At 40.5% G+C, this 13,785-nt stretch overlaps 1 protein-coding gene across 1 annotated transcript in view; it reads left to right on the top strand.

The window, feature by feature from the left end:
• MBOAT1 (membrane bound O-acyltransferase domain containing 1) overlaps positions 1-13,785 on the top strand; it is a 359,954-nt gene that overhangs the window by 256,197 nt on the left and 89,972 nt on the right. Inside the window, exon 7 of the mRNA XM_069218765.1 lies at positions 6,318-6,501. Coding sequence (XP_069074866.1) covers positions 6,318-6,501 — 184 coding nt within the window. The remainder of the gene's footprint in view (positions 1-6,317; positions 6,502-13,785) is intronic.

Raw genomic sequence — 13,785 nt, 5'->3', positions numbered from 1 at the left:
TTTTGAAGTATTGAAATTGTCATAGACACATCACTTTCCATGAAGGCCCAAGTGGACAAGTTGCCTCATCTTGAATTTTCTCAAAAGGTTGAAACAACTATATCACTGAAACCCTCAAACATGGATCTTGCTAACAAACTAGACCACAGCACTCCACTCTCAACTATGAAAAGACTACATAGACTTCAGAATTTTACAGCAAGACCGCTTCTGCAAGTCCAAATGCAAAGTGACATCTCTCTTATCCTAAGGCTCGCCACTGGCTTCTAGTTACAAGAATCTCTTCTTGCAAGCTATTATGCATTGCCAACAGTGTGATAAACGTTAAAGGGCCTAAGTTCCTGCAATCAAGCCACTAAATATTTCCAACCTAGGTCCTACATTCCAGGCTGGCACCTTGTCTAATAATTCTGTCCTACAGAAAGAAAGCCCTAACTGGTTCTTCTTTTGCCATTCAAGCTGTTAAGTTATGGAATTCAATTCCTGCAAAGATTAGTGTAACTGAGAATCACTTGCAATTCAGGAGAATGGTTATGAGTTCACTACTCTAAATGTGAGTCAATAGAAAGTATATGTAAGACATTTTTCAGACTACTAACACTAATGTCAATACAAAATCTGGTTTCTCAATCATCGGAACGTGTTGCATAACATTGCACATCTCATTTAATTGACACCAAATAAAAAAGCGTATATTATGTAACCAATCTTATTATATTATATAGCACTACCTCCTAAAGAATTAAACTCAACACCATGAACTGTCAAAACTGACTATGCATAATCTTTTAAATCTATGATATTCTCAACAGCACCTCCTTTCTTATCTTTCCTCGAGAAAAGATATCCATATGTCAAATGTCTCACAGCCACTATCAACTTTAGATCCCATAATACTTTTTTGTCACCCAATGCTAATCGGTTTGCCTATCTAAGTAAAGATGCTCTCCCCCAGAGTATAAAATGTACTTAACACACTCTAATAATCTCCCCATTTCAACAATTCATGTGTGTCTTCGAATAAAACTCCACCTCCTCTAATGTTAATAAGTAATCACCACAGTTCCTGTCTTTCCCAAAACCAATCGAAACTGAAGTCATCTCTCTGACAAGAACCTAGACTAAACCATGCCAAAACGTATCTAAAGACCACAAGACTAAAAATGCGTAACTTTCACTAAGTGTGCTACGAAAAAACAACAATAGACTTACCACTAACCGTGAGTTCCTAAATTAGTGTGGTACACTGAAAAAGCACTACAGTGCCTTGTCAGTGATAGTAAGCGCTATATAAATTCAGTTATAGTATAATACATTGCAATAATGATATTAAAGCCATTTAGAAAATGGAAATCTTCATACAAAAAAGAGACCTTTTACATATACAATAAGAAACATTTTACAGTTTACATAGTTAAGATCTGACAGGAGTCCATACTTTGTTTACGTCATGTGCTCTATTTAAGACAATATCAGGGGGTTAGCATTATGTGATTTGGGAAGAGGCATAGCCAACAATGCATCTTCTTTGAAGTCAGTTCACTTTCAGGAGACACAGTGCTGGGCCTCTGTGGTGTCAGTGTAGGTGTTTGTGGAGTTCGCATGGATATCAGCTGAGCTGAATGGAGGAAGAAGGAGTAGTAGTATTTGCCTCTGCATATCTCACTGCCGATTACTGAAACTCAGAGGAGATGGTCAGGGCATTTTATGTGTTGACAACACAGAGGCAAGGCTCGCAGTGGTGTAACGAAACTGGAAGGAGCCCCCCTGCACAGAACGTGGAGGAGGGACCCCCTCCAGACTCACTCAGGCCAGGTGCTGGGCTGAGAGGACCCCCTGGTTCTCGGGGGGGCCCTCTGCATTGCAGGGGCTGCACAGGCCTTTGTTACGCCCCTGAAGGCTCGTCAGGTGAGTCTGCAGAAACTCACCAAGTGAGCTGGACAGTGGCCCTCCATATCACACACTACCTCTGTTGTTAGGTTAGGAGGCTCCCAGATGGTGTTTGTCGATTTTATTGAAAGTGCCTTACGACAAATGAACTCCAAGATTCAAGCCCCAAGATATTTCCGTAGATGAAGTCTTGCAGACTGAGAGGTACAACTCCAAAAGCAAGAAAGACTTACCAGACCACTTTGTAGGCCAGCCTCCTAAAAAGCTTGTAACAGTGGGAAGACTTACTACTACTACACAACCATGAAATTTACTAAAGCTCAAAGTCAGATCTCAGAGAAATGTGTAGCCCTTTAAAGTCAGGGAAGTTACTGCCGATGTAGGATATAAAAACAAATGCTATTTCAGTAGAGCTATCTGCCACAACTGTTGGAAAGATTCTGAGTGAATCCATTCAAGAAATATCTGTTGAAAACAATGAATTGGTACATAATGTTGATAATGGTGATGCTGAAGGTATTCTGTGGAGGCCAAGTATCTGTGAGCCAAGCTTTCACCTTTTCTCCATCTAATGCCCAAGGGCTAAGTACCTTAGCAAACGCAAAGCTTTTTAGACGAGCAGTTATGATCCCCAAACCAACATAAGATCTGGAAAACATATAAGAGCCAAAGCTAACTATTCAGTAGAGGGAAACAGAGAGAGCAGCATTTGCAATAATCAAAAGAGAAAAAGCATTTAACCCTGTAATTTGAGATACACTGTTCATAATCCTAGAAAAGACTGAATTTCTACCTCAGTTTGACAGAGTTGTGAGGAACTTATGTTAGAAAACTTTTGCTACAATGATGATTCATTCAGGTCAAACTGGAAAAATAAATGTTACCAGAGGTAGGCGACAGGGGAATCCCATATCTCCCGCCCTTTTTGCATTTTTTATTGAACCACTAGCAATATTAACGTGATGACAAATCTATTATTACGTATATACCATAGATGGCAAAACTGAAATTATATGCAGACAATATCATACTGTATTGAAGGCAGATACAAATACAATTATGCACAGATTCGGTATAATTTACACATTTACTGAGATCAGAGGGTGGAAGGTTAACTATGCAAAAAAATGTATCTATATTATTTAACTCACCACCTGATATAGATATACTTCCCAAAAAAGTTAAAAGAAAATTATAGCGTGAATCAGAGTGTGAGATATTTGGTTATTCATGTATGGCACAGTTGTGATGATCTGTTTAATCTGAATTATATGCCTCTGGTTTTTATGTCACTTTTATCAAAATGGAAGCCCTACCTACATTTAAATATAGCGAAAGTTCATTTAATTAAAATGTTGATTTTACATTTTGTATATTTGGTTTTCTTCATGTTTTCTGCAAATTACTTTCTAAATTCTTTAAATAGATAGATTAGATGTTTCGGAGTTTTGTATGGAAAAATACAAGAACTCAAATATGATTCGCCAAACTATTAATTGATAAAACAAATTATCTAGGCCAAAATTAAGATTGTATTATTTGGAAGCCATTGCAAATATGATAATTTAATAAAATATTGTGGAACAGCTCATTGCTTAAACTAAATTTATCATCTGCAAATGACAGCCGATAACGCACTAGATCTGCCAGCTTTTATAAGACACCTAAGAATTTCAGCGAAAAAACTGACAAATGCTGACTTCACGAAAAAAATGAGTTTTTCTGATATTTTATACAATGCAACACCACATTAAGATATTGTAGCTTTTTAAAAATTGATTTAGAGCGTGCAGCTATCTCAAAAATAGAAATGTTAGACTTTAATTACATTTTTGATCTTTTTAATCATTGGCATTTAGATCACAAGGAAACAAATTCATTCACAAAGTACTGAAAGTAAACTTTGGTACTGCCTCTTGTTTCACCAAATTTAGAAACGTTTTTTAGCCCCTTTCTACAGCTGCCTAAAGATTATTCAAAGTTATGGCTAAAGTGTTATTTAATAGTTCAGGATATTGGTACAAGAAAATCAGAAGTGATACACATTGCAAATTGATGTCGAGAAATATTTAATAAGTGGACTAAAGAGAAAGGCGTTTCAATCTCTAATAAGATGCAGACGGAAGTCTCAGAAGTTTCTAATGAACCTGTTAGGGGTGCAAATTTTAGATTAATCTATTTATTTGCCAGATGGATGTTTTATTTTGCACCACATGTTCTTAAAAACGTTAATTCAGGTCTTATTCTCAGTTGTTTTAGGCACTAGAATCACACAGCTTGTGATGAATGGCACATGGTGAGGTCTTGACCAAAAGATACACGTTTATGGAATGAAATTGGTGATTTTATTAGTTTTCTGCTTAAACATGAGATTGATCTTGATCCAAGAATCATGCTATTAGGTTCAACCATGCATCAGCAGCAGCTAGGTTGACCAAAAAGTTGATTTCTTTTCATTGCCATGCCCATTATTTGTTCATTGATCACGCAGTCCTGATAAACCATGCAGGCAACGAGTCTGCAAGACTGGGGTGGGGGTGGATTAGATGGCCAAAGTTAGAAATTATATCCCATTTGCAATAATAGTTCTAAGAAATGGGCAAAGGCATGGAAATGTATACCTCATGAATGAAATATTTACTATAACTATTTATTTAAATTCTTTTTCACCTTAACAAAAATATGTCAGCATTAGCTCCTTCATAATAGTATTAATTATGTTCATGTCTAGATAAAACATTTTCCTTTTTAGAGGGTATACAGTAGATCACTGTTATATTCCTAAACAGAAAGCAAAAGAGTGATAGAAGATGGTTTATGGGCGTGGGAAGAATGCAAAAGATCTCAAGTAGAGGAGGAAAATCTCGTCATATCAGAAAAAAGATGGAGAGAAAAACACTGAAAATAAAGAGTCAGCTCAGCTTAGCAACAGTTTGCAATAGGGCATCACCATCAAAGTTTAAAGTAATTCAGCATCAAGTGTTCTTCGGTCTATTTTTGAAGCAAGGGAATGCTGGACTTAATCTAATCTAAACTGTGCAATTCTGATAATGATCGAGTTAGAAGATTGTTTTTAGTATATTTGGTGGGTACAAGATCAAGAATGTTTGAGCTGTAGAACTTTCTGTAGCTGCCTGAGGTTTTGAGTTTTAGAACCTTGAAAATAATCCATACATATGTAAAGATGGTAAATCATGATTACTTTCATTTTTAGCAGCTGATCCCAATATTTTTCGACGAACTCACGAACACATGGGGAAGATTTTTTAGTGCTAAACAGAATGCACTTTCTCTGCGGTTTTCCTAAAAATAATTGCTTCAGTTGCACAAGATACATAATTGAGTACCTTAAGGATTACATCTTATTTTATCAGCAAATCACCTGTGCCAAAACAAATCTGCTGTCTTCTAAGAAGCATACTTTAAATAGGATATGTGCTATTTTGCAACGATTTCAAATGATTGTGCAATAAATTATTCTGTTCTGTTCTGTATTATATGCAAAATCGGGATCTGCGATTTCTGGGTGAACTTGACAAGTTGTGCATACCTATCTGAAACTTAGGTAGGTAAAAATGTAAAGATTCAGGCGTTTCGACATAGGAAAACAGATCTCGACCTCCCACCCTGTACACAGGTACACTAGGCAGGAATGTCCCTAATCCTCCTTAATTTTTACAACTGCGATGGAACCATTCATGCAATTTCATTATATGTAGAAAGACATGCTGCTCTATCTGAAGGATGTCCGCTGTGCGATCCCAGCCATCGGTCTGACACTACAGAAATTCTGTGTGACTCTGGTCTACGGGCTATTTATGTGGAACGAGGTGGAAGCTGAAAACATGCATGAATATAGTTAGGGCTATATATATAGGACTCGGCAGCTTGCGACTGAGAATCTACATAAGTTGTACCTTCCCCATGAGTGCGCTTCCCAATTTCCCCCAAAAATATATGAATACATTTGTTGTAAGCCTATGACTCTGAATTGTTCTTTATTTTTAGTGAATCAGACCCACTACCATGCCCCTCATTGAGGTATTCCTTCCAGAGCAGTAACAATAACGTTGATATAGGATGTGTATAGGTTGGTGTTAGCTGATTCTCTTCACCCACCGACAGTCCTGCTTCCCTTCATTGTACCATCTCACTTTTGAAGCAAGTCAGCGATTGATATAGGTCAATTCATTCTGAATACTTGTGGTTATTATAGCACTAATTCAGTACGTACATGATGACTGGCAATGGTTGATTTCAATTAGTCTCTCAAATACAGTTGAACCCGGTTAATGGTAAGAACGCCTTAATGGTGATAGCTACTATCTTGCAATGTTCTAGTTTTAACATACATACGCAGTCGTATTCGAGTATTTGCTTGTTCACACCTTGTTTACTTGACTCAGTTTTCTGTGTTTTATTGTCAGAACAAGGCCTTCTTTCCTGCAGTACTTAAGCTACCACCTAAATTTCATGAGCATCTTAGCCGGACCCTGCAGTAACTTCAAGGACTACATTGCCTTTATTGAGGGGCGGCACGTGCAGATGAAGCTCTTGGAAGTAAACTGGAAACAAAAAGGATATGACAGACTACCTGAGCCATCTCCAAATGTAAGTTGTGATCTGTAGAGTATTTATCCATCTCCCTTCCCCGGCTCCGCTGCATCTATTTCTTCTTCACTGCCCACTCAGATGTACCTGCATGAACCTCTGAGGTCGGCATCTTGAAAGAAAAAGCCTTTTCAGGAGACAAGGAAAGAGGGCTGCAGGAATGAGACACACTGAGAGGAACAGCTGCGGGTCCAGGTACTGGTCCAGGAGTAGGCCCTGCTCCTGACTGGGATCTTCCAATAGGGATATCTTTAATTACATTTAACCAGTCCATACTAGGCAAGCCTCGCTCTCAGATGTCTACCTGGATATGGAGATTGAGCTTTCAGAAAACTTTCAGGTCTTGAGGAAAGTCACTCAAAAACTACACTTTTCAACCCCTCTCAAGAACACTCCAATCATATTAGTGCAGGCGCTGTCACTGAGTCCAGCTCGACTCTGAGGCTTACCTGATTGCGTTATTTTCCATTTTGCACGCAGCAACATGTGCATTGTGACGCCTCCTGAGCCTCCTACGAATATCTTGCCTAGGCTCTGCTAGAGAGTCCAGGTGCTGCTTTTTGTGTTTTGTGCCCTGACGCAGTCGTACGTGCACAGTTTGTTTGCACCATGAAGCTTTTGATGAGCGCTTTACAAGTAAAAGTAAAATAAATATAAAAAAGTTTATAAACACATAATTCACATACGTGGTTGGAATGCGCACTACTAAAACATCGAGGTTCTAATATCGGTGTACAAGAACATCAACTGCAAAATATCAACTGCCACCAAATCGTCAAGCTACGTGTATAGTTATAGATGTACTGTTCTTAAACATACATCTGTGGACCTCCACAATATATATCTTGCTATATTTATGTATATCGTTAAGGAACGCAGATGTGGTGTACCAGTATAAACATTTATCGTGACGGTATGGTGGTAACTGATAGCCTGAAGTCGATATTCTTGTAAGGTCGGCATTTATTCCTCTAAATTCTGATAGGGCGCCTGTGGGGACAGTGTGCTCTTCTGCAGGAGGCAGTTGGGAGAAGGTTGGGCTGCATTATGCAGAGGGGTAGGTTGAGTGGGATTTGTGGAAGGTGCAAGGGTTCACAGGGGCAGCATAGGGTGGGGGAGTAAGGAGCTCAATATCAGTGTGAAGGACTGGCATGAGACCATCACATCAGTGGTTGGCACCGGCGGAACATCTCCGGACAATCAGGTAGCAGGCCGTTACTGGCTCTGTACTGTGGTAAGCTGTTGATGGCGCTGCGCTGTCCTCGTCAGATACTCTGCTGCACCCTGACGGATTAACAGGGAGTTTCACTTATTCCATTCCCCAGTAATCAGTATATGCTGGCATACTGTGAAGCCTGGAAAATATGCCTTATTTCGTCATTGAGAAAAGTGTACAAATACTCTGTTTCTACACTGATGTGAACAAAGAGAGCAGTACTGCGGCAGTGTAGGAATTGGGCAAATATCATTACAGCAGGAAGGTATGATGGAACAACGCATGCGCCAACCACGCATGCCTGAACAATGCGGTCAGAACAACAACTGCGTTGTTTCCACATATGCCTTTACTACGAATGCATTTACAGCAATCCTCCCCACCCACCCTAAAAATACAATTACCCCGATACCCCACATCCACCCTGAGCCCTAAAACCTAACCCAATCCCCCACCTGCCCTGAAAACAATGGACCCCACCCCCAAAAATAAAACTACCCTGTCCCTGAAACAAAATTGCCCTGACCCCACCCCCAAAACCCAAACTACCCCATCCCCACCCCCAAAAAACAAACTATCTGACCCCCTCCCCAAAAAACAAACTACCCTTATCCCCCACCCCCAAAAAACAAACTACCCCAGCCCCCAAAACCAAAATACCCCGACCCCCTCACTCCCAAAATCACTAACTACCCGACTCCCGACCCCCAAAAATGAAACTACCCCGATCCCCCATGCCCAAAAACCTAACTACCACAATTCCTGCACCCCCAAAAACCAAACTAGCCCGACCCCACCCAAAAGACCAAACTACCCCAACCCCCACCCCCAAAAGACCAAACTACCCCAACCCCCACCCCCAAAAACCAACAACACTCCCACCCCCAAAAACACTAACTACCCTGACCCCCATCCCCAAAAATGAAACTACCCGATCCCCCATCCACAAAAACCTAACTACCCCGATCCTCGATCCTCCATCCCCAAAACCAAACTACCCGACCCCCACCCCAAAAACCAAACTACCCAGATACCCCATCCCCAAAAACAAACTACCCGATCCCCCACTCCCATCCCCAAAACACAATTACCCTAACCCCCCCACTCCCAAACCAAACCTGCCCCCACCCTGCCCCTAAAAACAGAACTTCCCCATCCCCCGGCCCTAAAAGCCAGAACTACTCCGATTGACCCACCCCGCCCCTAAAAGCCAGAACAACCCCGATTCTCCCAACCCTGCCCCTAAAAAAAAAAAACTACCCCAACCTCCCCCCACCCCAAGCCCTTAATCCACCAACCACCCCTAAAAACTACCCCCCTACCCTGCCCCAGCCCTACTTACCTGACCGCGTCCTCTCCCGATGCTGACTCCTTTTTTCTCTACCTTAACCACACATGTACATTGTTCAGCACATGCATGGTTAAGGCAGAGAAAAAGGGAGCTGTTGTTAACGCAAGTGTGGTTCCGCTTACGTTAACTACGACGACATAGTTCCGGATGTTCCACTTACAGCAGCATTATTGAAACTGATCAATCGTCAGTCTTACTCTAACATTAGAAATTGGGCAGAATATTCATTAGAACAGTTTTGTGGAAACTAGACCAATATCTGCATTAATGCTTTTTGCAGTGGTTCTTAACCTATGGTCTGGGGACCCCTGTGGACTGCTTTGAAAATTAAATAATATTAACATATTAATAGAGTGTACATAAATGAAGAAACAAAATGTAAAACTGAACATTTTAAAATTTTCTATAAACGTGAAGGAATTTTAAATTGGGGGCTAGAAATTAAGTTTGTATACTTAGATTGGTTAATTGGAGCAGTTCAAGTGAATCAAACACAATACAGTATGGATGAGAAGTGACCTCAATTGAATTTAGAAAAGCTTCCACGTTCTTATTAAAACTGATTTTTCCATATCTGTGCATTAAATAAAATATTTGATCATTTGTTTTTTTTGTTTGATGAATGTCTCTTTCTGTATTTTTTGTGTCTATTTTTGAGGTTCAAATCATGGAAAATGCCTTGGTTGGGGTACATTACTTAGAGTAATAACTCATGGGGGGGCCCCAAGTTCCAATAATGATTCAGTAGTGGGCCCTGGGTTCCATTAATAACTAAGTGGCGGTCTAGAGAAAGTTGAACCACTGCTTTAACTGGACAATTGCATGCTTTGCTGCCACGAGGGAGTAAATATAATTCACTCACTGATACACTTTTGCGCTTGTCCCGTAACTGAACGAAGTAAGAGAGGACTCAGTTTCTATTTTAGATTTTCCCGCGCAGCATCCTTTCGCGGAACATAATGATGACCAGTAATACACTGTAGTAACTCGCCCCTAACTGATCAAAGGACAGACAAACTCTTTTTCACTAGTAGATGTTTTAGAGCTAGATTTCTTCTTACACACCGATAAACCTAAATTTAATATTTTGTTCAGGAAGTAAATATCAGATCGAGAGAGCGAGAACAGAATAAAAGCAGGACACATAAGGCATTAAACAAACATTTGTTTGAATATGCGTGCCCCCACAATCTTTTGAATATTTAACAACAAAACATTAACATATAGATACCCCACCCCATTTGTGAAAAATGAGAGCACATTATCAAATAGAGTGACTGAATAAAACAAAGCTACCGTCATACATGCCAACATTTTAGAATAGGTAAGTGAGAGATTTTTAAAAAGATAATCAGAAAAATGTATTTCCCCCATTGATGTCTATTGAAACAAAGTCAATTTCAGCTGGGAAAAATCCAGAACTAAGCTGTTTTTGACTTAAAATCAGTGCTTAATTTGTGCATGTTGTTTCCGGTGCTGAGCACCGGCACTTATTTTTGAGGACCGGGGCTTATTCTTCTCCCTCAAGCATTTGCTGCGAGCAAAATACAAATATGGGAAAGTCGGAGGAAGGTGAAAACGATAAAGCGTCACAAAGGGAGAAATTAGAAAGCTACAGGAGTGAGCTGGAGGGGCAGGGAGTGGTTTTATAGGGATTGAAGAGGCCTTAGGTGGCTTCAGGATTACACCGCCTCAGTATTCCGTTCTCGCACATTTACTTGCAGCAGCTGCGTATTTAAGAGGAGGGCTTTGGGCACCGGCACGTTTTTATTTACAAATTAAGCACTGCTTAAAATCGAGTCTTCCGCCTGAAACTGGTCTGTTGGCATGTTTGTTCCATATAACGGAGAATATAAAGACAGATAGCATAGTCCTGATACAACCTGTAAAGCTGAGAGTGAATTGAAACGTCAACAGTACAACTGTGTTTGTGTCGTTATCAAAAGCACACTAGGACTTCTGGTAACGCTTTGGAAGGATTTCCCACTTGAAAAACTGACCTGTGATGTTCTCGTTTTTTTATGGCAATTTGTAAATATTTTCTCGAACCTTGAGCACTGCACTGTGTGCATTTTGCTAATTTGTTTCTTATACGAATGCAATAAGCTTATTTTGAAAAGAGTGGCCTGACGTGCGTATGCTAATTCGTTGAATGAGGTTTTTACTAAAAGTATGAGTATGTCACTTGCGCAAGTACAATCATTGTATGTCAGTCTTCAAATGAATCCCAAAGGACACTTGCCCGAGTTGATTGAATGAGTCTGGTCCATGTTTGCAGTACCGTAGAGGAGTTGGGCAAATGTGCATATCCCGCGGAATTGTAAAGACTGTGCCAATTTGTTTGTTAGTGTGTCATTATGAAAACATTGCAAAGAGATGCATGCCAATGGAGTCTTGGAAAGCAGGCGAACAATCATTGTGTACAGAGTAACAGAAGCTGATATAAGATACTGGCTTTGATGGTAGTATGGAGTTTATTGGTTTTATTCTGATTCTTCACCTTCAGAATTATCATTCCAGACTTAAGACTGGTGGTGCCGAAAAGCAATTCCCCAGCAATATCCTTTACAGGTGCTAGATGGTGCCATGTAGCTTCAACCTTCCACCTCTGGACCTGGCAACATTAGAATATATTAGGAAAGAGTTGGTGTACTGACATCAGTTCTTGTTTTTATGCATCGCATCGACGTGCCTGGAGCTCTCTCTTTGTCTCAGCGACAAAATTGCTCAGCACTTCGGCAACAAATAGGTCAGGTATCCCCTCTAAAATTTCAGAGTTCAAGTGTTGCCACAGATGTCGAAAGAAGATGTCCCTTTTGGACCTACATGGCGTCTGCATGTAGTGTCAGGATCGGAGGATGGAGCCATAACCTATGATTCTTGCGGCTTCATGCACCCAAAGGCCATGGGGGAGTGTGAGGCCAAGTTATTTTAACCAAAGCCATAGACACATGCCTCAAAGCTGTCCTTCATCCACAGGTAACTCACTGGTCAGAGAACGGTCTCCCAATAAATCTTCCCATAATAAAACACTACATTTAATATGGGAAGGAGAAGTTATTTTCTTCCTTCATGGAAATGTCCTGTTCCTGGGACATTCAAAGTCTATGTGCCATTGCCCAGTGCCAAACTCCTCCTTTGCATCCTCTTCATCTGACAAGATCCCAACAGTGAAAAAGATTAGACCATAGTTTCCCACCTTCTGCAGGTCAAGACCTTTTCGCTAGCTTTGCTAGAATGCTTCAAAAACAGCACTGCACAGCATTTCCACCAGCAATAAACTGTCATATGAGAACCTAGGACAATAGAATCCTGGCAGAGATAACCTTCAGAGCATGGTCATAAACCAAAGCAGCTCTTTCACTCCTTTGGGAACAGAGGTTAATCTAGAAACACCTTAAACAGCAGCAGATCCAGTCTCCATCACTGTTGCCTCAAAATCTTAGTCTGACTCCACCCTCAATCCATCATCTTCCAGTGGGGTGAGAGTCTCCCTTTTTCCAACAGTTCTACCCTTCTAGTCCCTCCCTCCAGACTTCCACTATCCACTGTGACAGGCAGTCTGGCGTACACTGTGATTTTGAAGGTAGAAGTCCCTGTCTTGTTGACCAAAGGGGTCACAGAGGTGAAGTCTCTATGAGAAGGAAACAGAGTTTTAAGAACTGGGTTCTTGGTACCCATTAAGGATGGAGTTTTGAGACTCATCCTGGAACTCCACCTTCTGAACCTGTTAATTTGGTAATACACGTTCAAGATGCTGTCCCTGAGGCAAGTTCTGCTGGCCCTGAATGTGGGGATTGACTTGTGTACATAAATCTCCATGCCCCTATTTCTTTCTTCCAATCCCCTCTGCCAAAGAGGTTACCTGAGATGTGTGGTGGAATCTCTGCACTGTCAGTTTACAATATTATCATTCACATCATGCCTCTGGAAACATATGAAAAGTCGAACCTCGAACTACAGAAAAGCAGTGCGGCGCCATACTACCGGCAGGTGGTATGCCATACAAATGCTAATTAACAATGAGTATGTAGTGATATGTTTAATCACATTGGGCTAGATGTAATAAAGATACAGTTGCAATTTGCGTACCGTCTTTTCGGGCCACTATTTTGTTTTGCAAACTGATTAAAGTACAAAGGGTGGTTCTCAAAATACCAAATTTCAGGGGGTTGCAGAATGACCTGCCAAATGAATATGAAATAGAAAAATCACAATTTGTGACCCCCTGTGATTGCCTTACAGGAAATGGGTCTGCTTTAGAAAAAAAATAGTTTTCAGTTTTGGAAAACTTAATTGAGAGCAGGCAGTGGTCCAAACTATTTCACCTGAAGCTGCCACCCCAATTCCAAAAGGAGAAGGGGTCACATTTGGACACTCTTTTTGCGAAATAGTTACAACTCAATTTCAGGATTTGTTAAATTTTGATGGTTTATGGCCAAATGGCGGTCCCTAACTATTGATATATATATTTCAGATTTGCAGTTTGGTAGGGACACCCTTCTTGCGCTCCTTCCAAAATGTGATTCAGAATGATCATAGAAAACATTTTCTGGCTCGTAAAATGGTTTCTGTACATAGGACAAATGGATTTTGTGGTTGCAAACACAGTGATTTTGCAAATTGCAGGTTTTGCAACTGAAAAAACTTTTCATACATCTGTATCATTATCTTAACTGAAGATCTGACACATCGTATGCTGCACTGTTGACAGATG

This window comes from Pleurodeles waltl, chromosome 2_1 (genome assembly GCF_031143425.1).
Source record: "Pleurodeles waltl isolate 20211129_DDA chromosome 2_1, aPleWal1.hap1.20221129, whole genome shotgun sequence".
NCBI lineage: Eukaryota > Metazoa > Chordata > Amphibia > Caudata > Salamandridae > Pleurodeles > Pleurodeles waltl.
This window is presented reverse-complemented; position numbering and strand designations above follow the sequence as displayed.